Source organism: Triturus cristatus, chromosome 10, assembly GCF_964204655.1.
Source record: "Triturus cristatus chromosome 10, aTriCri1.1, whole genome shotgun sequence".
NCBI classification, from domain to species: Eukaryota; Metazoa; Chordata; class Amphibia; order Caudata; family Salamandridae; genus Triturus; species Triturus cristatus.
Window position 1 is genome coordinate 569632814 of NC_140593.1, and position 24929 is coordinate 569657742.

At 44.3% G+C, this 24929-nt stretch overlaps 1 protein-coding gene across 4 annotated transcripts in view; it reads right to left on the reverse strand.

Moving 5' to 3' along the window:
* MYH11 (myosin heavy chain 11) overlaps nucleotides 1-24929 on the reverse strand; it is a 224789-nt gene that overhangs the window by 18541 nt on the left and 181319 nt on the right. For all 4 annotated transcript variants that reach the window (XM_085632079.1, XM_085632081.1, XM_085632078.1 and 1 more), the window contains 9 exons: nucleotides 24194-24365; nucleotides 21572-21784; nucleotides 13626-13770; nucleotides 12230-12436; nucleotides 11450-11554; nucleotides 11200-11352; nucleotides 9567-9815; nucleotides 7780-7992; nucleotides 721-933 (listed from right to left, as the gene is read on the reverse strand). In XM_085632079.1, coding sequence (XP_085488205.1) covers nucleotides 721-933; nucleotides 7780-7992; nucleotides 9567-9815; nucleotides 11200-11352; nucleotides 11450-11554; nucleotides 12230-12436; nucleotides 13626-13770; nucleotides 21572-21784; nucleotides 24194-24365 — 1670 coding nt within the window. The remainder of the gene's footprint in view (nucleotides 1-720; nucleotides 934-7779; nucleotides 7993-9566; nucleotides 9816-11199; nucleotides 11353-11449; nucleotides 11555-12229; nucleotides 12437-13625; nucleotides 13771-21571; nucleotides 21785-24193; nucleotides 24366-24929) is intronic.

Consider the following 24929-nt stretch of genomic DNA (forward strand, 5'->3'; position numbering starts at 1 on the left):
CTCTATATTCCATTCAAAACACCAGGTTGTGCGCTTCGGACCATTATTTAACAGCAATGCAGAGATCAGTTAAAACAAATTTCAGGGGTCAAAATGAAGAAAGATCAATGGAAATTGTCAGATGATTCACACAAAAGTGTTTCCTATAAAGGGAGTTCACTTCCCTCGAATAAATTGGACAATGTACGTAAAACTTTGAATTCTCCCAATGCTTTCCTCAAGCGCTCCATCCCTTTCCATTTATGAACTGCTTTGAGCAGGTGGTAAATAGAAGCAGGGGAGGCCTGTGTGGAGCAGGGAGCAGAAGTGGAAAGGGCATCAGGAGTAGGAAGCTTCGGCCAGCAGGGGAGCATTCAGTGGCAAAGGGAGGGGTCGGGTGTGTGGGCCAGGATAAACTTGCATTGTGCGTCTCATGCGATCTCATTGCTACCTGTCAAAGCAGGTCGGGTGTTCCTGCACCATGGAAATCCTGTTATTGGAAACCTGGACCAGTCATAAGCAGGTGGAGCACTATCCTACAGGGGTACACGCTCTGCCCAACTTGTAATTGTTGCTACCGAGCTAGAGTTTCCAACCATCTGTCCACCTGCTCTTGACTCTCCCATCTATGACAATCCATATGCTTACAGACTTTGTGGTGGTAATGCACATACTACTGAAAGAAGAAACTAAAAATGATTCCTGCGACACATCTCAGAGTACACCAATTTATGAACTTACCTGTTTCACCAGCTGCCTCCTCTTCTCCTCATTCTGCTCATCTCTGCCTTGCAAATCACGCTCAAACTGGGCTTTCAGCGCCTGCATGTTGACCTCAAGCCGCAGCTTGGCGTCTTCTGTGGCCTGGAGCTCGTCCTCCAGCTCTTCCAACTGCGTCTTCATCTCCTCCACCTGTTGCTCCAGGCCTCGCTTTGACTTCTCCAGATCATGAACCTTGAGCACATGACAAGTGAAATCATAATTATAAGAGGACTGTCACTTCCTTAAGGGAAATATATGATAGACTATATTTTCCTTGCTAAAAGGAGAAAAAGAATAATTAGACCTGGATTCTGTGCAAGTGGGACTACAGGGTGGTATTTACAGCACTCCTATTCTGAATTTTGCTAGTTAAAATGACATTTAACATACCGATTCAGTATTTATCACACCCAAATCTGCATGCTTTGTCTTATCATTGCACACCCCTCCCCAATAAATTGTGGTAGGTTTGACAACAAAGTTGACACTAAAAATAGAGTTCATAGAAAAGCCTTGAGGAGGTCATTTAAGCAGCCCACCAGCCTTCCAGGTTAACGTAGACTATGGCTGCTATACTCAAGAGGAAGGACTGTCTACCATATTTTAAAAAAAAAACACTAGGCGGGTAGAGATCTCTGGGACTTCACCGCAGTCCTGGCTGTGCTAAAGGTACTAACACTTATACAAGTGGGTTACCTGTTTGATGCTCTGCTAGTCAAAGTTTTTATGTACTCAAGAAACAAATTCTAAAAGTAGAAGTTTTGTCTTAAAAAACCAAAAACAATAATCCTGGCAAAAATTGACCTTTCTTCTTTCACATGGGGGGCACTGTGGGATTTCCCTACCTAGCACCGCCTGGTCTAGGTAGTGAAAATGATTGGGGTCTCACCCTAACAGGGAAGTGTGACCGACAGTCTGACTAATGTACCATCTGGCATTGGGAGTGCCATATCAAAGGATTATGGCTGTGGAGCCACTGGGGCTACACTAGTATAAACACAGCACTACTCCGAGTTCTAATTAAAGACTGTCAATGAGACCCTTAGTTAAGCCGAAATTCCTCAGCTGTTATTTAAAAAGCTAAGATCTGTTCAAATGCATTCTTAGCTCATCACTCCAGAGAATCTGCCGACCACTAGTGTTTTTGTACGAATTGTAAAACTACAAGTCTTTTTCAGAGGAGTAGGATGGTATCCTCTTGACGTATACGTGAAGAACATATACTAAAATGATGCGGCCCATGCCCATGGAGAGACTCTGCAAACAGTGAGCTATATTTTGTGGGAGATTAACACTAATCTGTACGAGAGTGTAGTGAAGGATTCATGTGTTAAATTCTCGTTGGCTTTTAATTTATTTCATTCTCTTCAAAGTATAAATGTAAAATTAAATATGCCTTTGCATTATATAGTTTCATTTATTTAGAGTTTTTACATTCTTCTTAAAATCTTAGAGCCTTTTTTAGAGTTCGAAGGGCAGGAGACTCCATCGCAAAAGTGCAGATACGCCATATTGAAAATGCCATACACAATAATGCTCTTGTAAGGAAGCGGACGGGATATCCGTTATGTTTGAGACAGAGTACCTGTCCACCAACCTTTAAATAAGGCCTTTATTCTTTATCTAATGCTCTCAGTACCAAAGGGGGCTACTACTCACACCCCATTCTTGTCACCCGATACTCCTAACCCTGCCTCGACTCATTCTGCATGTCCGAAACCCGTCTGCTTGTCTTCAGGTTGCAGTGCTTAGACAGTGTCTATCTGAGAACGACCAGGCACCGTAAAAAAGGCGTTACAGGTAGCTTTTCAGTTTCTCCTAAATAAAACATACCATTTGTCTGATTCAAGCCAAAAGCTGAGCTATTTGACAGTGTCTAGTTGCTGCTATGCTAGACACTGAAAATACTCTTCATACATCTGAAAAGCAGCTAAGTAGAAGCTGAGATCAGACCGTTTTTACTGTATCTAGCACAGGTTAACAAATGGCCTATAATAATCACTTATTTCCAGTTCACAATATGGCATTTGCCATATTGTAACAGTCTCTAGTGCTAAACATACTCATAAAACTCAGGAAGAGCTCCCACCAAGTAACATGGTAAAGGGTTTCTAACTACCTCGCTGTGTAGCAAAGTAAAGCCAATTATCTCTAACAGCAAATATAGACATAGGAAATAAATTAACATCATAATTATTCAATTGAAACCATCACGTATAATGGCAATGACTATCTTGCCAGTAGTTTCAAAAGGGAGACATGTTTTTTAAAGCTGTGAAAGGGCAAGACAGAAAACATCCGGGCACATACTGATATACAATCCAATAAGGACCTGGTAAACTACCAATTTGCATCTGGGTTAGCCAGATGCACAGGGACATGGTTGTTGATTGACCAAAATGGTAAGTGACCACATGTACCCTTTGACCTTTGTTGGCATGCTCTATTGTCTCACTATCACCCATGAAGAGGCTCCTGTTTGTGCTGAAGGGCAAGCGGAAGTGCATGAAGTGTTAACTACTCAAATGAAAATGAGTTTTTTTAAGCCCTGTTTATTTAATGTGCTTTCCACTGTTTTCATGACTCCAAGGCCAGGCGTGGGAAGGGCTTGCTAGTGGTTACAGGGGTAGCAGCTGCTACCTCTGACTGTGCTGAAGTGACAGTCTTACTTTCTGTAAAAACCATGTACTCCAATAAGTCAAAAAAGCAAAATAAACCCACATTCTCTTGCTTCCCTTCTTAGATGGCTTGCATTCCAGGAATCATGTCATTCTCCTGAGCTGTTGCTTTGATTATATGCAGTATGGGATATGGCAAGAGTCTGGCTCCAAATCCATACACTTTAGCATAATATTTCTTTGATATTGGAAAGCTGTAGACAGAGGGCATGTTGCATTATGTGCAATTCAGTTTGTTATAGGTTAATTTAATTCACTATCTAAAGTGTTCATTTAGTTCTAGAATTTGACCGTCTTTATGTACTCCTGGTGAACAATCGAAGGAGGTAGCTGAGAGTAGAAAGGTAAGATAGGGTAGAAAAGGCAGAGATGAAAAAGGGAGTTCTTAAATCTATGCATAGGAGAAGGAGCATAGATTGAAGTTGCGTTAGATCCTCAAATTGATCATCATAATTAGCAGCCAGCTATGTCTCTGTTTAGTGTATAAATGTTCCATTGAGTTAGGTTATTATATAGTTATGAGGAATGGACTTCAGTGCTGGGACAGTGTACAGATGGGTATTCCTGCCCCAAGTGTCTCATTTATGTGTGACACTGGCATCCTGACTTTGTGTTGGACTAGCTAACATGTCAATCTAACGTGCCCTGAGTAATAGGCATGTTCATGGCAAAAGCCCTGGTGCAGAACCTGTTCTGCGATCTGGAGGGGCACACCAAGCGTGCCCTCTTGTGTTGACATAGAACTCTTGTCCATGTCCTGGATTGTTGACATAAAAGGACGTGGTGACAGTGCACTGATTTCTAAGGATTAATAGCCCTTGTAAAATTTCCACTCTAAGGTAACTCTTGCACTGACATCCTATCTGCCTGTCAAATGCATGCTTACCTGTGAATGTCTGGCGCAAAGCGTTGAGTGCATGTAGACCATCCATGACCAGTGGGAGGCATTATGGGTAGCCCCTAGTTTAGCAGCTTCCCCATACAGTGGAAGTGCATTGACAGCATTTTTAGGCCTGAGGGTGGAGACCCAGACAATTTAGTGAGAGGATGAATACAGGACCACCCATGGAAATTATATGAGGACCTTTTAGCAAGGGATTGCTGATTAGATTTTCCTGGGCGTTGGTGGATGGTAGAGGTGCCAGAGGTGGAGACGTTTCTAGGAAGGATCCGCTCTTTTGACTCTCCAAGGTAGCTACTTCAGGAAGGCTGGAGACAGCCAGGCATAGAGTCTTCACATGTGATTGCGCTCATGTTCCAGATACTGCTGCTTGGAGTCGGCATTATCACTACCTGCTTTGACAGCCGTCACCTTGCACATAGACTGTGCCTGTACCAAAGCCAGAAAATTACATTTGAAAACACACCTCCAAACCCTTGTGCAGTGGATTAATGTCCCTTGTCTTGAAAATGAGTATAAAAGTGGGACCCAAACCATCCCAGTTCTAGGATGCTTCACTGAACAGGGAAAGGAGTGTTCACAGAGTACTTGAAGTGCTGCTGTGTGACCAGGGCATTTGTCTGCATGACAGCCAGTTTTCCAGAGGTGAAGGGATGTCACTTGAAGTTTAAACAAATGTGCTGGAGAAGCTAAGGGTCTGCTTAGCCCCTAGAAGCTTGCCTGGCCAAAAATGAAAGGAGTGTGCATGGCCCTGCAGGAGGAGAGACTGTTCAGGCATAAAAGCCTAGGCATGTTCCAGGTGTGTGGAACACCAATAACAAGCGTATTGTTACTGTTAGTGCAACCGGCACCGATCAAGACAGGAGAGATCACCCAGTCTCTCTACCCGGTTATATGATGAATTGTTTGATAAAAATCCCAAACCCCTTCATGCAGTCTGGCATATCGGCAGTGTATCCTGTGAGATGAGTGCTGCCTCTTCTCACTTTGTGATGTTGCGAAGCGCATTGCCATCATCAATCTGGCACAGAGCATAGCCCCTTAGCCTTGAGGCTGTAACTGCCTAGGACACAGCACCTGACAACCAGGCTAGCCATACTGTACACCCGAGAGGCTCCAGAAAGGAGTGAGGCTGTCCGTGGTCCAGTGTCACTTTTGAGGATGCAGGTGATGTGAAACAGGCATGTGCACTGCCTGGAGCTACTATAGCTGTGTCCTCTGTGAAGAGGTAACACAGACCTGAAAAAAGAGATGGAATCTGTATATCTTGATCAGTAAAGTCAGGTCTGCTGTAGAGGCATAACAATAACAAAGTGAATCATTTTAGTTGAAGATCACACAACTGACTTATGGGATGGCAATGTATGGCAATTGCTCGATCGCTTAGTGAACTCACGCCTGTGCTGTTGTCACAGAGACACTGCTATTCCCTTGAAGTGGTCTAGACCAATGGGATACCTATAGGCACAGGGAAGGGGACCCTAGATGTTGCATGGGACCTAGCACAAACCCATAGTTGGGAGTTCTGAACCCTGGTTGGCGCATTAAATGTGTAGTATTTTGTTTTGCCGTAACACTACAGTGCTTACCTTTTCTCAACACAAGCATTGAGCTGGACACTGAATTATTGTGCTAGAAAGGGTGTACTTGGCACAGTTTGCAGAGTCATAGTAGAAAAGACCCCTGAACACTAAAGTTAAATGATCCAAATCACCACGATTATGGCGCAGTAGATCATGTCGACCATCTGACCATCTGACCCACTGAACAATGTCTGAAATTCAGTCTTCATTTTCACTGCCTTTGTCGAGTTTCGATTGGATAGAAAATGCTCAGTGCCTATTCCTTCAAATAAGGATTCAGGGTCATTGGTGTAGCATGGTTTCTCTTGCACTATCCTTATCATTATTGGCTGAAGGTAGTCAAAGGCTTCCTTGACAGTTCAGTTTTCCGAATTTGCCCGAGCCACAAATGGTTTGGTTCAGCTCCCAGTTTGGGGAATAAAACCTTCCATAGCCTTTGGCCTTTTATGTCATGGGATCTACACCTGCTTCTAATAATTACATTTTGACTGGTGAACTTACTTGGTGCTTGCTGAACTGATGCCTCTCAAGGGTATAATGTGAGATGTTAGTTTCTGAAGATAGCCTTAGGTTTACATCTAGTATGCCTTGAGTTTGGTGTACATCATTTTGAATTTAACCCAAACTATGCTTCTGGGTCAGATTTACCATGATCTGAATATTTAGATTGTGGCCTTTTTGCCAATTGCATCGAAAAAAACACAACACAATCAATATCTACTGCATATGCACAACTACAGCTAGCCCTATCAATGCAAAGACAACAGCAGTTCACCACAGAACATAATCACTCGGGGGCAGATTTACAAGCCCCCTGCGCCACCGGTGCGTCACTTTTTCTGACGTACTGGTGGCGTATTTCTCTGCCCCATATTTACAAGGACAGGAAAGCCACCCTACGTGGCTTTTCCTGTCCTTGTAAATATGGCCCCTTTACACACAGCACTTTGAGTGAAAGGGGCGTTCCATGGGTGTTGCTGTGGGTGTTCTCACGCAACACCCATGGAACAAGACACATTTCTAGATTTACGGGGAATCGTAAATCTGGAAATGCATGTGAATGCTACGCCTCCCCAGGGGAAGCATAGTGAGGCGCAACGAGGAGAAATGTTTTCCTTTCTCCTCGTTTTTTCCTCTTTCAATGTGTGCTGCATTCTACAGCACACATTGATGGAGGAAAATGCCTGTAGTGATTGTTTTTGTGCAGGAAGGAGCACCTTCCTGCACAAAAACAATCTCCCCATGACGCAGGCATGCTTGCACCATGGTGCAAGGGTGCCTGCGCCGGCGCATGGCAGCTGATTGTGTGCCAGTGCAGGGGAGAGCACATGAATGTGACATATTATTGTAAATATGTCGCATTCCTGTGCTTTAAAAGTGCCGCAGAGTGGCGCATCTAAAGGGCTTGAGATGCCGCGCTGCGGCACTTCCTCGTTAATCTGCCCCTCAAATACTAGAGATACAATTTTAAGAGACAATGATTCTTCAACCTGAGCCGAGATATATAACAAACTATTCATGACCATGAGAGGGAAACACAACTCTACACCTTTAGAAAAAAATTAAAAACTCACTTATTATAGAAGCCCATACCTGTTCACAGACATATGCGATTAAAACAACACTTGGACACCTAGCCGTTTTAACACTAAACACATGCATGAAGCATATTATATTCTAGGGAATCATACTCCTTCTGTTTTGTTCCATTAGAGTGCTTTCTCAATTTACACATATAGGATATAGAGATTTTTGTGTGCTTTGTGTTAGCTTTAAATGTGATATTCTATACAGAGCCACACAACAAGGAGGAAGAAAGAAACGCGAATAACCAAATTAAAATGAAATGCCAGGTTTCATATTTTAGGGGACTTACATTCTTGCCCACATCATCTTTGGAGCTGACCAGGTCCTCCATCTCAGCCTTCAGCAGTTTGTTGACTCTTTCCAGTTCTTCCTTAGATGCCATTGCCTCCTCCAGTGTTCTGGCTAGGGACAAGGCTTTGGTATCTTTCTCTCGTGCTTCAGCTTCTGCTCTGTCCCTTTCCTCTGCATACTTGGAAGAAATATTTTTCTCCTCTGCCAGCATCTAGAAAAAATGCAGACAAGATTTTTCTTAGGAACAATCCAAGGAATATGTATTGGTTACCATTGTACTGCTCTATCGGTATTATGTTATCAGAAAGCTCATGCTATTATAAAAACCGTTATTGTATGATACTATATCAAGTATTCCACCTGTGCCTATTTTAGGGGCAAGAGGAAGTGTATCTGGAGAATTAAGAATATAAATTATACACTTACCCTGCAACATAGTAGTAGGTCCATGATGTACATATGACGTTACTGTCATGCAATATATCGCTAGCGGTAAAGTTACCCTCAATGAAGCTCAGAATTGCAAATTGCTGCAAAGTTAATACGACTGAACTTTAAATGTAGTTTTTATCTGTTTACTGTAGGAAAGGGGTAGTTATTGTTATAATATTATAAACAATTCTGCTCAACTACTATAGTGTTTTGGTATATATGGAAATTTGACTACTGTCTAAGTTCCGTTTTTAATTAGATTTTATGCACATGTATGTAACACCATAAGTTACTCCGTAAGGTTTTAAATATACCAAGCTCGGTTAGAATGAAAGCCCTGCGTCTCAAATATGAACAGAATTCTTTAGATAACTAAACAGAAGTGGACACAATAAAAACTTACTTCTGCCTTTTCAAATATAGGGTTTCAATCCCTTGCTATAGATTGTTTTTTATGATTTTTGTAAAAGTGAGTTATTATTTGCATGAAAGGCAAAAGCTAGTGTGCTCGCGTTGTGCTTTGAGTATGGAGTCTCAATCAAATGTAAGCACATTTTAAATGGGAAGCCAATAATAGTTACGTAAGGGCTGCTCAACTTGTAAGCAAAACCATTGTCTTTCAACCCAGAGTTATCACAAATTAATAATAAAAAGGCTCTTCAATACTAGTAAAAAGTAAAGCTCACTTTTGGGACTTCACCATATTTAACATTTTGTGCCCAGTCCCAGCTTGTGAAGTAAAGTTATTTTCTTTAGAGTCCTACCAAATTGAAATTCTGAGGCTGGGGCGAAATTTGCTCCAAAGTTCTTTTAATGTTATGTTATCTGTGTTTTTGTAGCGTGCTAATCACTCATGAGGTTATCCAGAGTCTCTGTAGCAGGTGTGAGGGGTCTGTCCTGGAGGGCTTACTTGAAAAGACAGTGTCAGTGATCTTTACAGAGACCAAATGTTTTTGTGCATATTTTGTTGTTATGTCGTGCCTTTAAAACCTAGAAGCTAACATATCTGAAACCTCTTTTCTCTGAGTACAATCTCTGTACAATTGTGGTGCGTGTAGATTTTTAATTGGAATGCAGAAGAAACTGCGACTGCGATTTTCTTATACATTTATTCTTGCAAGAAGGCTTCGGCTTGATTTGTACCTTTTATATTTATCTTTGGTCTTAATAATTGGTTACAGATCTGTATATGTTTTCAAGTATTATTTTGATTTTTTATTGTGTTTTAAATTACTGCTTAATACCCATTAAATGTATTATATTTGTTTTATGAAGAAATAAACTTTGAAAACAAATTACATAATATTATTGCTAGAGGGAATCAGATTGTAAAAAAAGAGGTACTGGGGATACCTGATCAAATTTCTTCTGTTTTTTCTCCAGGTTGGACACCAATTGGCGCTGATTATCTAAGTCTACAACCAGATCATCCAGCTCCTGCTGTAATCTGTTCTTGGTCTTTTCCAGTTTGTCATAAGCAGCAGCTTTTTCTTCAAACTGCTGGGTGATACCCTCAATATCTTTATGAAGCTTCTTCTTGCCTTCTTCCAAAATTTCCAGTGTGCTGGTGAATTCTTGCAATTTCTTCTTTGAATCTGAGAGCTGAAATTGGAAATCGATTTGTTTATTATGCTTGATATTGTAGCACCGTTCACTGTATCTTACATCGACACTGCATTCACTAAGGTTTTCTTCAGGGACCGATTTAGCAAAATGAACAAAGACAGTAACATTTCCACTTGAAAATAGGTTTGTTTATACAATGAAATAGCTACATTTAATAATTTCAGTAAAACATGTGCCTACTTATTCATCTAAAGAGCACTAATTTAAAGCTCACTTAATTTATAATGACAGAGAATAGTGTTAAATGATGCTGGCTTTCAGCCCTAGGTATCCCTATTTTCAAGGCACAATTTTTTATTAATTATTAAAAACTGTTAGAAGAACATTTGTTTACAGGTTTTGGTTAAACTCCCAAATAAAACTATCTTACTTTTGCCAGAAATACAGAGCTATGCATAAATTGATGAAATATTATAATTAAAAACCCATGAACGTCTTACTGTTGAACACGCCATGCTAAGATGCATATTAATACTACTGGAAAAAGAGCCAATGATGTGCTGTTTGGACCAAGCAAAGCCAATGTAAAGCATGGCATCAGTAAATATGGAGAAAGTGAAACTGCAACTAGTCAGAGACAGCACATATGAGAAATCTTACACAATTACACAGAAGCACGAAAAGGCGCACAATCTCCACATAAAACCTACACAAACTTACAAATATTTCTTTATCACAAAAATATATCATGTCTCATTTAACGAGTATGGATTAACACTGTCCTTTTATGACAGGAGGTGATGGCCCACTGTATGAATTAATCTTCCAGGATTTATTGACATTTTGCTAATTATTTGTGCAAATGTAATTAAACACCTTCTGTATTTGTTTAGGGCTTGTGTTTCCATCAAACGAGTCTTTATTGTTGAAAACAGAAATGCACACCATAGCCCATGACCAGTCTCTGCCCTTTCATAATATTGATAAAGAAACTAAACCCTCAATGGTATTTTCAGTGAATAACACTGTGATAGAGTAAATAGATGCTGTGCTGTTTTTAAATCCTATGTTGGTAAACTAACCTCAAAGCTTTTCCCAACTGTATGTCAATTTCCAATTTGAAAAGTGTAACGAGGAAAGATGAGTAAAGTGTGCTGTATGGTAATCAGCAGGAGAACATCCATTGTTATAACACTATAATATTTTATTATTATTATAATGAAAAAAGAGAACTTCCTGAGAACCTGACCATTATTGTATTGTCAAAGGTGATATAGTTATACGACTGAAACAAGTCATACATTTTGACAGTGATTGTAAAATACTACAGTACTGGGCATTGTTGTGTCTGACAATTTGTTAGACTTTTCTACAATCTAGATTTAAGAAACTCTAATAAAACTAAAAAAAGCTTCAGTACCTGAATGTTCAAGGTTGAGATGTGTCTCTCCAAGTTCTGTTTGGCTTCGACTTCTTCATCTAACTGATCTTGCAAGCTGTTCTTCTCATCTTCCACCTGACGCAGCTTAGTTGCAACATTCAACTTTTGCCTGGTCTCTTCCTGAAGCAACTCCTGAAAATAGATAGATTTGGCATCAGCATTTTTATATTTATGATTTGATGCAGTCTGAAGATTTATCGATGAGGGAAGTGATTTGGGGACAGCCTACTTGAGTGTCCTGAAGCTGAGATCCTAAGCTGGAGACATCCTTTGCCAGTTTAATCGCCTTGCTTTCCGACTCGTTGAGCAGCACAGTCACAGATTCAACCTCCACCTGACGACAAATGACAGGAAATAAGTTAAAACATTTAGTTTGTTGTGTTTAACTTTTGCTCACATATTACAATGAACATTAATTCTAGCTAGAACATAAGTTTGCATTCTTCTCAGTCTAATTTTTAAAATAGGCACAGTTAAGGGCCTAAGGTATGTAAGACTGGAAACTTTCTGCACAGATAATAACCAGTGGTTGGATATGATTCCAGAGGCACAGAAAACTGGTCTATCTTAGTTTTACTAAAGGGCCACATATCTGTACTGAATAGCAGACACTCTTATGAACAATAAAGTAAATCTTCAAAAATCAAAATAATAAACCAAAGAGAGGGTCCTCATGGGACCGGCATTCTGACCACGGTATCTGTTCTCGGTTCAATAATTATATTTTGAACTCCCAGACTTATAAAAGTATTTTCAACATTGTAACTACTTGAGTATATGGCAATAAACCATAACAATGTTTTATTTAAAAAAGTGCTATTCAGTTTCTCGTTTGTAAATAAATTAATGGGTCAGTGAATCGCATCTGGATTACAGTCATTAATTCACTTTAATTTACAATATTTGCTGTTGGCAGATGTTATCTAACTCAATCTTACAAGTGCTCACTACCTTAAAATAGGGATCTTTACTTATTTTGTAAAGGTCAAACCATAAAATTTATTTTTACCTGCAGCTTGTGTGTTTTCTCAGTCAGTTCATTTCGCACTCGCTCTCCTTCTGTGTATTTGGATTGGAGTTCCTGCAGCTGGACTTCAAGTTTCTTCTTCTTGTGCTCTACCTCCTGCTTTATCTGATTGAGGGACCTGACCTCATTGGTTAGATCTGAGTTATCTTTTTCCAAGGTCTGTTTGCTTTTTTCTAAGTTTACACGGACCTAGACAAGAGAAAGAGAATATGTGTAATGAGCAAAGTATTGCACACACATAATAGCAAATGGCAGCATTTGTGTCTTGTTTTCCCTGTCAAAACAATAGAGGCATTACATCCGATCATCAAAGACTAAACTCTGATTACAGAAATGTGCCTATTTTTCCTTTGTGTATGGATGATGTCTGCAAACTAACATAGAGCAGGTTTCTTGGTAAGCATGACTAGTGAATTCTAAAAATAGAACTTTTGAGCTGCTGTAATATGTATGTTCCCTGGGCCCAATTCACTAAGAAAAGCGAACTACCACAGGCACAGGTCTATGACTTCACTTGAAAGAGCTTTCACACTTTGTGCCATTCACAAAACAGGTGTAATAGTAAGCCGGGAAAGCTATGTCTATTCCCCGTGCAGAAATATATAGTGTGCACTTCCACACAGTGGGGATTTTCACTGTATGTGGGGAAAACAATTTTCCCTGTGAAGAAAGCCCTACACCATCACTAAATATGAGCGTGCTCCTTTACCCTTCCCTTGCAGGAAGGAGAATTACTCCAGTGGTTGGGTGGAGTAAAATTCGGACAATTTCCAAGTAGTGAAGGGGCTGGATCAGGTTTGTGAATTCCCGCAAATGTACATATACACACACACAAGGTAAACTACACGATGTGACAACCACATCCTACACCTTCTGCTTTGGATTCCCTAAATCAATTTATGCCTTCCAAGAATCCTTTTGAAAATTTGTAGCAGGCTGAAATGGAAGCCTTTTCAAGTGTAAAAGTATGCTCATGTGCAAAATAATCTTTGTGAATGGAGCCCATTGCTTTGTCAGTATTTTTCTTCACTTGTACCTATGTCTGATTGCCAATATTTTCATTATGCTTATCTGTAATATGTATAAAAAGTAAACACAAATACTTAATAGGAAAATAAGTAATGCACTTCCCTGGAAACTCAAGGTTACGAGCAATTCTTGAACATGAATTCTTATACACAGCGATAGGAAAAGCCAGACAACTGTGCCATCCAAGAACTTCAATAGGAAGAAGGATCTAGAACCAGCTCGTGCATAAGAAGCAGGCAGCAAAGAGACACTAGCTGCTAGAATGGGGACAATATAGAGCACAGTAGAGCCAGGGGCCAAGAGGTGGGTAGTGAGTGTTCAAGACATGTCTTGACTTGTTGGAAGTTACCCGTTTAACTTGCTCTAGCTGCTCAGACAACTCCTCCACAGCCTGGGTATGTTTCTGTCTCATCTCCTGGACCTGAGCTTCATGGACCCGGGTTTCCTCCTCCAATGCCCTCTTCAGCACAGTGACTTCTTGTTCCCTCTTGGTCCTGAAATGAAAAGTAAATAAAATGGAAGCAGCACTCCTAAAAGATTTGCCAGACAGTGTACTTTTGAAAGCAGAATTAGGTCAATAAGATTTTACCCCATCCTTCCCCTGAAGGGGAACCTGCAAATGATTATTTGTTGGCAGTGTTTCTCGTATGATCTACCCACGGCAGTAGGAAGGGATACATTGCTTGTGTTTCGCTAAAGATTATCGCTGGGATTGATGTAAATCATGTCTGAATAATGGGCAAACGCAAACAACTTAACTTGCTGTAACTTCTGTTAGTTGAACAGTTACACTATTACAGATAGTTTGGCAGGAAAACATGAGTAGCAACTCTCTGAATATTTCACCATTTGTTGTATTACCACAGATCCATCTTAATTCACAGCTCTGGCTTTGACCTGTTGCTGGTATTCCTCCACTCCCTAATTTGCTACATGTATTTTAAGTTCTCTTTCTGAAGGTGATATTCACCCCTGCTGATAAACAGTTCCATTTAGAGAAGAACTTTCTTGAATTACTTCTGAGTCTTCATACACAATATCTCTCAATGAGTTGTTCAAGAAAGATGAATCATCTGTTCTTATTTACAAGCATTCTTGACATTCATGTCCAACCTGTTCATAATCTCCGACTTTAAATGTGTGAGCCAGAAATAAAACACAAAACCAATACTTCGATAATGGCTGCAGTAGTCATGATATACCACTACCTCCTGCCATCATTAGCTGAATTTTTCAACTAGGGAAGTGGCAGGAAGGAGAACCTCAGTAGGTGATTTGGTAACAAGATCTAGGTGAAAGCTACATTGCAAAGCGCACAGATTCACGGCTAAGCCATTTATCTTTAACAGTAACTGTATAGGTTAAGTAATTTCAGCATCTCTCCTGCTGTTCCACCTATAAGATATGAACTTGTTTCCACCATATCTCCTCCATCCCTCCTCCTGTCCTTCAGAGGACATCACTTTAATTTGATATATTTCTTCTTAGGATTGATGATGGAAACTTTTCACCATATTGGTACCTCCCTCTGGATGGTTTATGTACTATTTTCATTTTTCTGAATATGTGGACTGTAGGGCTGGAAATACTCCAGATAAGGCCTCAGCAATGAGTTGTACTACAATAACATCCTTGTGGACTTGAGCAAGGGTTTCTATTGTAGGTCCATGGGGGCTGGATCCATGCCAGATTTTCAGGATATTCGTGAAACAGAAATGCGCATACAATAAGTCTAAATGGGAAGATTATACACAATTCATATCCTCAAAATCTGGTATGGCTCTGGACCTCCTAGACCTATGCTGGCCAACTTTGGACTAGAACGTTCACGTGCCTGCCCCTCCTTGTTTTTTTTTTTTTGTTTTTTTTTTTTGTTTTTTTTGTTTTTAAAGGTTTTTATTGAACAATAATTCGATTACAAGCACGGGCCTACAACCACCAGGGCCGGCCGCTAAGGACAGAATGAAATATACATTTATCAAAGCTGCAGTCGGTTCCCGGGGCTCGGCCCCGTAATGACTCCGGATAGTTCTAAAGGAACAGGAGACTTAAATCCAACAAACACAAAAAACGAAAAGAAAAAACAAAAGGCGAGGCATAAAGACAAACAGTGCAGGTCAGGCTTTCTCCGGGGAACTCCAGTTCAGACCATTAAGCAGCACGCGAAAGGAAGGAGTACCGGGAGGCTGGGGACGGGGGGGGGGGGCCAAGGGAAATGAACGTCCATATGTAAACATTCCAAAAGGTGCCCGGAACCGTCAAGGGTCAGGGGGACATGGCGATATCGGTGTCCACCAGGGGGGGCGTACAGATACCCCCGCGATATGCATTCCATTGCCCCCAGATTCTGCCCCATGCCCCCGGCTTACCACGGGCAACATACACAGTCTTCTCCCGGAACATACACCAGTCCATATTCTCCTTCCATACTGACACGGTGGGCGGCCGCTGGGCACCCCAAAGCTGCGCTATATCTCTCTTGGCAATCATGTTCCCCAGGGCCGCCCACCGAGTCTGAGCCGCGCTATAATCATTGGGCTCCCACACATTCAGGACACAGCGACGCACCTCCGGCAGCAGCACAACCCCAGTGACCTGTCCCATAACCGTATGTACCCGGCGCCAGTAGTCCGCCACCTCGCGGCACTCCCACAGGATATGGAGAAAGGTGGCGCTGAGCCCACAACCTCGCTTACAGAGCCCATCGTCGGAATATCCCATCGAGACCAAGCGAGGACCCGTCACATACACCCGGTGAAGAATCTTAAGCTGTACCAACCGGAGACGGGCTGGAATGGCGACCTCCTTGGGGGACGACAGTGCAGACTGCCAGTCCTCGTCGTCCAATTCCACCCCATCCCCCGTCCAAGCCTCCCGAAGGCGCACCAAGAGGTCAGCCCGATGATTAATCAGTTTCTTATAAATTAAAGAAATAGTACTGTCAGGGACATGACCGTCAAGTATGCGGTCCTCGAGGGGCGAGGAAACCGGGATATTGGTCCCCTCTCCAAAGACCGAGCGCAGGGCGTGTCGAACCTGGGCATAGCGGAAGAACTCCCTGTCCGTAAGCTCATATTCGGCCTGAAGAGCCGCGAAAGTCTTAACCGCGCCCTTATGCCACAGGTCTCCCACTTTGCTGATACCGATCGTGTCCCACTGGTCAAACCCCTTCGTAGTCCAGAGGCTCCCCAGACGATCGGAGGCAAACAAAGGAGTAGCACATGTCAGTCGCTCACTCCAGCCCGTGGCCGCAGTGGCAGCCCTCCAGGTCCTCACCGCAATCTTAGTAGGACCCGTAAGGGTCCGGCCAGCCGAGCGGGAGTAAAGCGCCCTGTTATAGTCCCCGCCGGGAAGCAGGAACTTGTCCATCTCATACGCCGGATTCAGGCCAGGCGCATACGTGGCATGGTTGATGGCCGACAGCTGCGCGGCCCAATAATACCTGCGAATGTCGGGAAGCGCGATGCCCCCGTCGTACCAGGGGAGAGTAAGCTTCGCCAGAGCAATACGCGCCCGCCCGTCCCACACCAGTCCCCTCTGCAGGCTCTCTACCTCCCGAAAGTAGGCCACTGGGATGACGTCGAAGGAATTCTGGAGTGCATAGAGGAACCTGGGAAGGGACATCATTTTGAACAGCGCGGCCCGACCCAGCGGGGACAGGGGCAGCCTGCACCACCGGGCCGTGTCCTCTCGCAATCGCCGAAGCGGACGCAGGAGATTCTGCTCATAGCGAGCCACCGGGTCCAGCGAAACGTATATCCCCAGGTACTTAAAGCCGCTCAGAGATACCTGGATCGGAAGCGGCAGGAGAGGAGGACCACCGGAGATCGGATAGACGCAGGATTTAGACCAATTGATCGTGAGACCCGAATTATTCCCAAAGGAAGTCAGAACGTCAAAGAGGACGTTGAGCGACTGCCGCGGTGAGGTGAGATATAGGAGAATATCGTCCGCATACAGCGAAACCCGATCTTCAAAGCCCGGGGCCCACCGGATCCCTCTAAGCGAGGGCTCCCAGCGGAGCCAAGCCGCGAGTGGCTCCAGGGCGAGAGCAAAGAGCAAAGGGGACAACGGGCATCCCTGCCTCGTGCCCCTGCCGAGGGCAAAGGGCCGAGAGACCCGCCCATTCACCACCACCTGGGCCATGGGTCCCGTGTAAAGAAGCTTCACCCAGCCAATAAATCCTTCCCCAAAGCCAAATTTAGCCAAGACAGCCCAGAGGAATGGCCACTCGATGGTGTCAAAAGCCATCGTGGCATCCAGAGAAACCAGCACGGCCGGTTCGGAGAGGAGCTCCGCCCTGGCAAGGGCGCCGTGAAGACGCCGCAAGTTAAGAGCGGTGTTACGATGCGGGATAAATCCGCATTGGTCCGGATGAATAAGATCGCACACGACGCTCAACAGACGAGTGGCAAGGACTTTCGCCAGGATCTTAGGCTCCGCATTTAGCAGTGAAATAGGCCGGTAAGAAGTACAGCGGTCTCGCGGCTTGTCCTCCTTGGGGATAACGACTATCGTGGCCAAACGCTGGTCGGCCGGGAGGGAACCCGCCGCCAGAGACTCACGGAACATGCGACTGAGGAAGGGCGCAAGCTTGTCAGGGCGCAATTTATATAGCTCAATGGGCAGACCGTTGGGACCCATAGCCTTGCCCGAGCGAAGGGAGCGGATCGCGGTCGCTATTTCATCCGCCGACAAGGGGGCGTCCAGCCGCTCACGGTCCTCAACGGACAGGCCGGGCAAGGCGATATCCCTCAGAAGAAGGCGAGAGTCGTCCTCATCCCTGTCAGTCACTGGGGAGTACACAGCCCGGAGGTGGTCGGCAAAACATTCCACAATCTCGTCAGGCTCCGTCACACACACACCATCCGCAGCACGCAACTCCGGGACCACACGATTCACTCTCTCCTTCCTGTCCAGCCACGCGATCAACTTTCCCGACTTGTCCCCGGCATCGTACAGTCGACCCTGCTGCTCCCTATACATAGTTTTGGCCGCGTCAGTGACCAGGGACCTATATTCAAACTGTTTCAGGCTGAGGGCATGGAGCCCGTCCGGAGTGACATTCGCCTCCAAGGCCGACTCCAGCCCCAAGATGTCAGTCTCCAGTCTCACCACTGCCTCACTCTTGACCCTCTTAGCCACCACTATCTGGGAAAGGGCGTGTCCGCGGATCACGGTTTTAAAGGCCTCCCACAGGGACATTGCAGACGACACCGACCCCTCGTTATCCAGGAAGTATTGGTCCATAGCCTTAACCAGGCTGTCACGAGTCGTAGGGTCTCGCAGGTACCATGGGTTAATGGGAGCGATCCGCCCTGCAGACCGCGGCCCGGTGTCAAAAAGAAGCCACAGCGGAGAATGGTCGGAGATACCCCGCGCCAGGTGCCTGACCTCTCGAATCCGACCAGTCTGCGCCGCGGGCATCAGGAAGTAGTCTAACCTAGAGAGACTCCCATGCGCCCCCGAGTGAAAGGTGAATTGACATTGGGTCGGATGCATTAATCTCCAACTATCCACCAGGCCGAAGGTGTCCAGCATCCCACCCAGCCATGCCTGGGCAGCGGGGAGGGTCCTTGGTGGGTGACGATCCAGTTCCCCCGAAACCACAGAATTAAAGTCCCCGCCCATGAGCAGGAGGCTGTCCGGAAGGTCAAGCAGCATTCGACCCAAGTCAGTGAAGGTGGAGTTCTGGAGGCCCGGGGGGACGTAAACTGAAACCAGGGCAAGGGGCTGCCCCTCCCACCTCCCAATCAAGCACACATAGCGCCCTCTGTCATCCGAGACTATCTTAGTGATCTCCACCGGAAGTGAGGTTCGCAGGAGAATGCCCACCCCCCTGGAACCAGTTGTGAAACCAGAATGGGCCACGAGGCGGTATCCCCCCCTGTTCATTGCATGACAAACATTGCCAACCAGATGCGTCTCCTGGAGAAACACCACGTCAGGAGTCAAACGACGCAAATATTGCAGTACTACACCCCGCTTGATACGGTCCCCCAACCCATTGACGTTCCATGACATAAGCCTCAACCCGTCCCCCCCCATCCCCCCCAATAGATCAAGGGTCCCCCAGCCTGCAGCACAGTTCCCAAATGTGGACAAAAATCAGTACCTCGCCCTGTAAACAAAAAACACACAACAAAACAACCCCTCCTCCCCCCCAACCCCACCCCAGGACCAACTCCCCCCACCCTGCACCCCTGCGGGCCAAAAAAACCCCCCAACTTGCAGTGTGCCTGTCGCCCCTCTAACCCCATTCTACGAAAAGACCCCAGAGGAGGTAAGGGACCCGTCCCCGCCCGCCCCCCTCACTGGTCCTGGTAAAACACAATATGCAAATGAAATAAGACCCGACTGTACAGTGCAAAACGGCAAAATCAAGGACCAAAAGTCATTCTAAAGGGGACCCGTCACCCGCGGTGCCCGCAGAGGGTCCGGGACGGCCACCTCCGTCCGGCAGAGAGTCCAGCCAGTCACTTGCAGCCACAGGAGAGTCAAAAAAGGCTGTCCGATCCCCATGTTCCACTCGGAGTTTTGCAGGGTAGAGCATCGAATATTTTAGGCCCAGCTCGCGGAGACGACGCTTCACCCCCTGGAATCCCATCCGTTGTTTCTGGACCAGTTGCGTGAAGTCCGGATAAAAATTGATGGTCGAGTTCTCATGACGAACCGGGCCGTGGGCCCGTGAGGCCTGCAGAATAGCGTCGCGGTCCCTGTAGTAGAACAGTTTGGCCACGATAGGCCGCGGGGGGGCCCCCGGCCGCGGCCGACCGCCCGGAACTCGATGGGCCCGCTCCACGGCAAAGAACTTACTTAGGCCGGCCGGGGACAACTGGTTCAGGATAAGTTCCTCGACCACGAGGTCAACCGGGCGGCCGTCGGAGGACTCCGGTACACCTGTGACGCGGATGTTGTTGCGTCGGGCCCGTCCCTCGAAGTCCTCAAGCCGCCGGGCCATATGATCGTTCACCACCCTGATGTCTCCAAGCGCGGCCCGCAGATCCGACACCTCCGCACCGAGGGTGGAGGTCCGTGCGTCGAGAGCCTGGACCCTCTCGTTAGTTTTGGAGAGGTCGGCCCGGATCAGGGTGACATCAATCGCGACAGTGTCAATCTTACGGGCCAGGGCCTCATATTGCGTCGCGATGGTTTCCCTAATGCCATCAATGGCGCCCATAATGTCCTGCAGGGATAGTTCCGTAGAGACGGTCGCGCCTCCCTCCGCAGTATCCGAGGGGAGGCCAGCAGCGCCAGAGGGCCCCCTGCCCTGGGTGTAGCGGTCCATGTTATTGCTCTGGACTGTTCCCCCGCGGAGGGAAGCCTTGGTCTTGCGGCCCTCGGGACCCCCTTTGCCCCCCATGTGAACACGGTCACTCAAGGGGACCTCCAATCAAGAGGTGTAAGGGCACCAGCAAGAAGACCACAAAATGTCGGTATAGGGGGTCCGAGGCGATAGGCACTCTAGTGGCAGTTGAAAGAGAGCCTCATGCAGAGGCCCAGGAAGCACCTCGCCACCCCGAGCGCACCCCCCTGCCGGTCTCCTGAAGTGTAAAACCGAAACCGAAAGTGGTGGATCGGCAGCTGGCACCGCGCTGAGGCCGCTGTTGTTCAATTGCAGCCCGGCCCCTCGGGTCACCTTCACCCCGGTCACCTCCGTCGGGTGGGTCCCAAAAGTTCCGACGACGACAACTCAGGATTCCCAGGTCCGATTTGAGTTTTGAAAAGAGATATATGCTCAGCTGGTCTTTATCTCCCAGATTCCATAAGCCACGTCAGGATATTCTCAGGATAGATTCCGAGGAGCAGAGAGGGTCCGGGGAGCCCTGTGCTCACGCGACCATCTTGGATGCGCGCTAGGCTCCTCCCCCCTGCCCCTCCTTGTTGTCTCCTCATGCACAGTGTTTGGGATCTTCGAGTTGTTTGGATACGGAATCCCAGAACCATTTTCTTTCTTGATGGCTTCAAATATCCACTACTCTCCATCCTGTGCAACTTCCAAAAGGATTCCCAACTCCAAAGGAATGACTTTCCCTCTACATGAAATGAAGCTAAATAGTCATGTATTTATAGTACACTTAGTTTTATTAAATCTCATATAATTTGGAGCACACCTTCGGGGGCATAATTAAATTTTTAGATCTTAGCTCCAAGAAGCAAAGCATAATATTCAACAACTCTGATAGCAACACCAAAAAGTATATGGAGAAAGGGGGTAGGAGACAGTGTCAATGTAAGGAATCAGAGGAAAGATTTTTGTAGCTCAATATCAGTATCAGATCCAGCTACACTTACCTGAGTTCTTGTTGAGTAGCTGTGCTGTCTAATGTGTCTTCGAGTTCTGTTTTCAGGGCCTCCAGCTCTTCTCCCAGGTCTCGTTTCATTTTCTCTGCCTTGTTTCTTGCAGATCTTTCTGATTCCAGGTCCTCTTGAAGATCAGAGATATGTCCTTCCAATTCACGTATTTTCTTGAGGGCATTGTTTTTCTGAGCAAGTTCGTCTTCAAGCCTTCAGAACATAAAATGGTGCAGTGTTGAAATAGACAGTCATGCTGTCCTTGATTGAGTTTACAAGATGTTACAATTGTTTCTTAGCAAAATGTTAATTGCTGTATGAATTCTGGCAATTTATTCAGTTCATGATAGTTTGTGATGTTAGAAATAGTTAAGGTACAACAATTAACTGTGTACCTTGGATTACTTTACTATTATTGAGCTCCTAAGAGAGCCCTACCACCCCACACGGTAGGGACTTACATGTCATAAATATATTAATGATCTTTGATCATAACCCAGGGCTCCCACCCCCTGTCCACTGCTCTCTTGCTCCCCAGCAGAGATCAGCCATACAAGTACGTAAGCCTACATACATAAATGTATTACCTTCTGCCCCCTTTGAGTCTTACACAAACTACCAATATAAAAGTAAGTCTGTTTTTAAGAAGACCGGAAGGAGAATGCAACACATTACCTAGTTAGAGCACCACCCCCTGAATGCATTAACTGTTAACTTATTGTAGATACTACCAAAGCAAAAGCTCTGAAGGTATAAATGTTTCCTCAGGAAAATGTAACTATTACAGGTATAACTGTCATTAAAGGTTGCCACGAAAAATACCCCAAATCAGTGTTAGGCAGCACTCCTAATTACAAATAAAAATTCCAAGCCCACACATTACAGTGTTGCTCACTACATGAAACGTTGACGAGGAGCTCATCGTTAGAGACCTCTGGTTATTTGGCACATTCAGGTCTTATACATGTGTCCTTTAATAAAGTTGTTAAATAGTACATTAACTCCAATAGTTATTCTGTTTTTAGATGAAGGCTTACATCCTTTTGTTGAGCTTATTTTTTTTTGACTTCCATAAACCCCTGTGGCTTATTCTTTCTCAATTTTATTGTATCCCAGTACAATGACTGGACAAGTGCAGCAATGATCCATGCTATTCTTAAGGTAAGTGTGAAAGACATATGAAGGTATAGTGGATGTAGCCTGCACTGTTAAATAAAGAATTGTATATTTTCTGTGAATTTGGGAGTACATTTAGATACAAGATGAAATATGTACTTTCACATTGTTAAGATGAAATTTATATTGGAATTAAAGATTAACTGGCATCATAACGTAAAATGTCATATGACTGATTGTATATTGATGATATCTAACAATTACTTCAAATATCTTTAAAAAATGAACCTTGATGCCAAACTAATGTGTTTGAAAATCAAAAATGTGATGCACAAGGCATGAACACATATATCATAAGGTTCATAATTTTTTGCAGGTATTTATTTCTCCTTTCAATTAAAAAATGCGGCATAAAAAATATAATTGTATAGGAATGTATATGAACGTAACTATAGATTAATTTTGTCAACGAACTACGATGGTTATATGTTCATCTGGTGTATTTGTAATCAAATTTTTCATCTATTAACATTTAGGTCTTCACTATTTAAGGTTTATGTTTTGTTTTTGCCATAAAGTACATTAGCAAACACCTTTTACAGGTCAAGCATGTGCGGGTGTTGTAATGTTTTTCACACAGCAGAATTGCTAGCCCTTAATAGATTACTTAATTGAAGCCAGTGCTTTCAGGTGCTCGTAAACCGCACTTATTTGTAGACACTGGCACTTATGACAGCTGCAACATGGTGGCACTGGTGTCATATTTAGAATAGAGCACAATACCAGTTGTTTATTATTTAAAAATACATTAAAATGATGCCTTAGTCATTCTTACAGCTTTGGGGACCTGGAATAGTCTTAATTGTCACACCTCTAGGAGTGTGAGGGTTAGTAGCTGATTTGCTACTGTCATTGGCAGCGCTGGTAGGGACAATGGATGGTGCAAGCAGTAGTGGCCTCCTGACGAGGGCCCTGCCATTTATTCTTTTTACAAATAATGCAATGGGCTTGGGGTCTCTACACCATCATTCCTGCCACTCATCTACAATGGACAGAGGAAGGATTGTGGGTTGTCTTCGTTACACTTTCTGTACCCAAAAATACGTCTAATCATAATAATAATAGCGCCAAACAAAGGAAAAGACACTTCTTTTATTGGCGCCCCCCCTGCCGGCTGTGATCCAAGCTATTTGTCTGCATCACCTTACTGGGTTGTGTTGATCATGTCAATGCCTCTTTTCAAATGTAGCATTTGTTAAAGTCCTCATTTCCATGTACATCTTGGAAGGAAAATAAATCTTCTGCTTGACTGATCACACTACAACCCTAACACCTTCAAGTACACAGTTAGATCAAAAATGTCAGATTAATTTAAAAAAAAAACTCTGTACCATGCCTGACTAGGACCTTAAGGTGATATTTACCACACAAACGCAGGGTGTTTTTAAATAACAGCCAAAGAGAAGATAAGGGACCATGATACCCTTTGGCCACACAAACCCATACCTAGTAAGAGCCGCCTGCAACTCTTCCTCTTTTTTGGCAAGTTGCATCTTCAGTTCAGCAATCTGGGCCTGCAGGTCGGCAATTTGCTCATGGAAATCGCTGGAGTCTCCTTCCAGCTTCCTCTTAACTTTTTCAAGTTCTTGTCGGCACTTTTCTTCTTTCTTTAAGCGAACTGTAAGAAACACCTCTCTTTAGAAAATGATAAATACCAGGAACACAACAAAGTGTTGTGTGTTAGCTAGAAGATTACAATGAAACAGATATCCACTTGGGATATTGGTCATATCTGATTTGTAAAGCTAGATATTTAAATAAAAGATATGTGAAGTTTTACATTTTGCTTACAATTCGTCTCAGGTTTCCTAATTCGCAAAATACAGGTGAGCACAAGCAAATCTCTGGGCCAGAAACATCACACTTTAAAACAATGGAAGGGTGCAATAATAAGCCCGGCTGTGTGCCAATCTTGTCCCAAGCTGATAACAACATTGACCTTGTACTGTCAAACATTTGCTGTCACATCTCCACTCCTGTGATATTTGTAGACTTTGCAAATCCCCCCACGCACAACACCTCTCCTTCACAATACCTCCTTTACAGTACCTGCATATTTCTCCACACTCACCACCACACATTCACTCAAACACCATCTTTGCATTGCATCACTGCACACCACACATTTCCAAAAAGCATACTTCTTTATCCTCCCTATCTTGCCAAAATGTTTGATTCATGC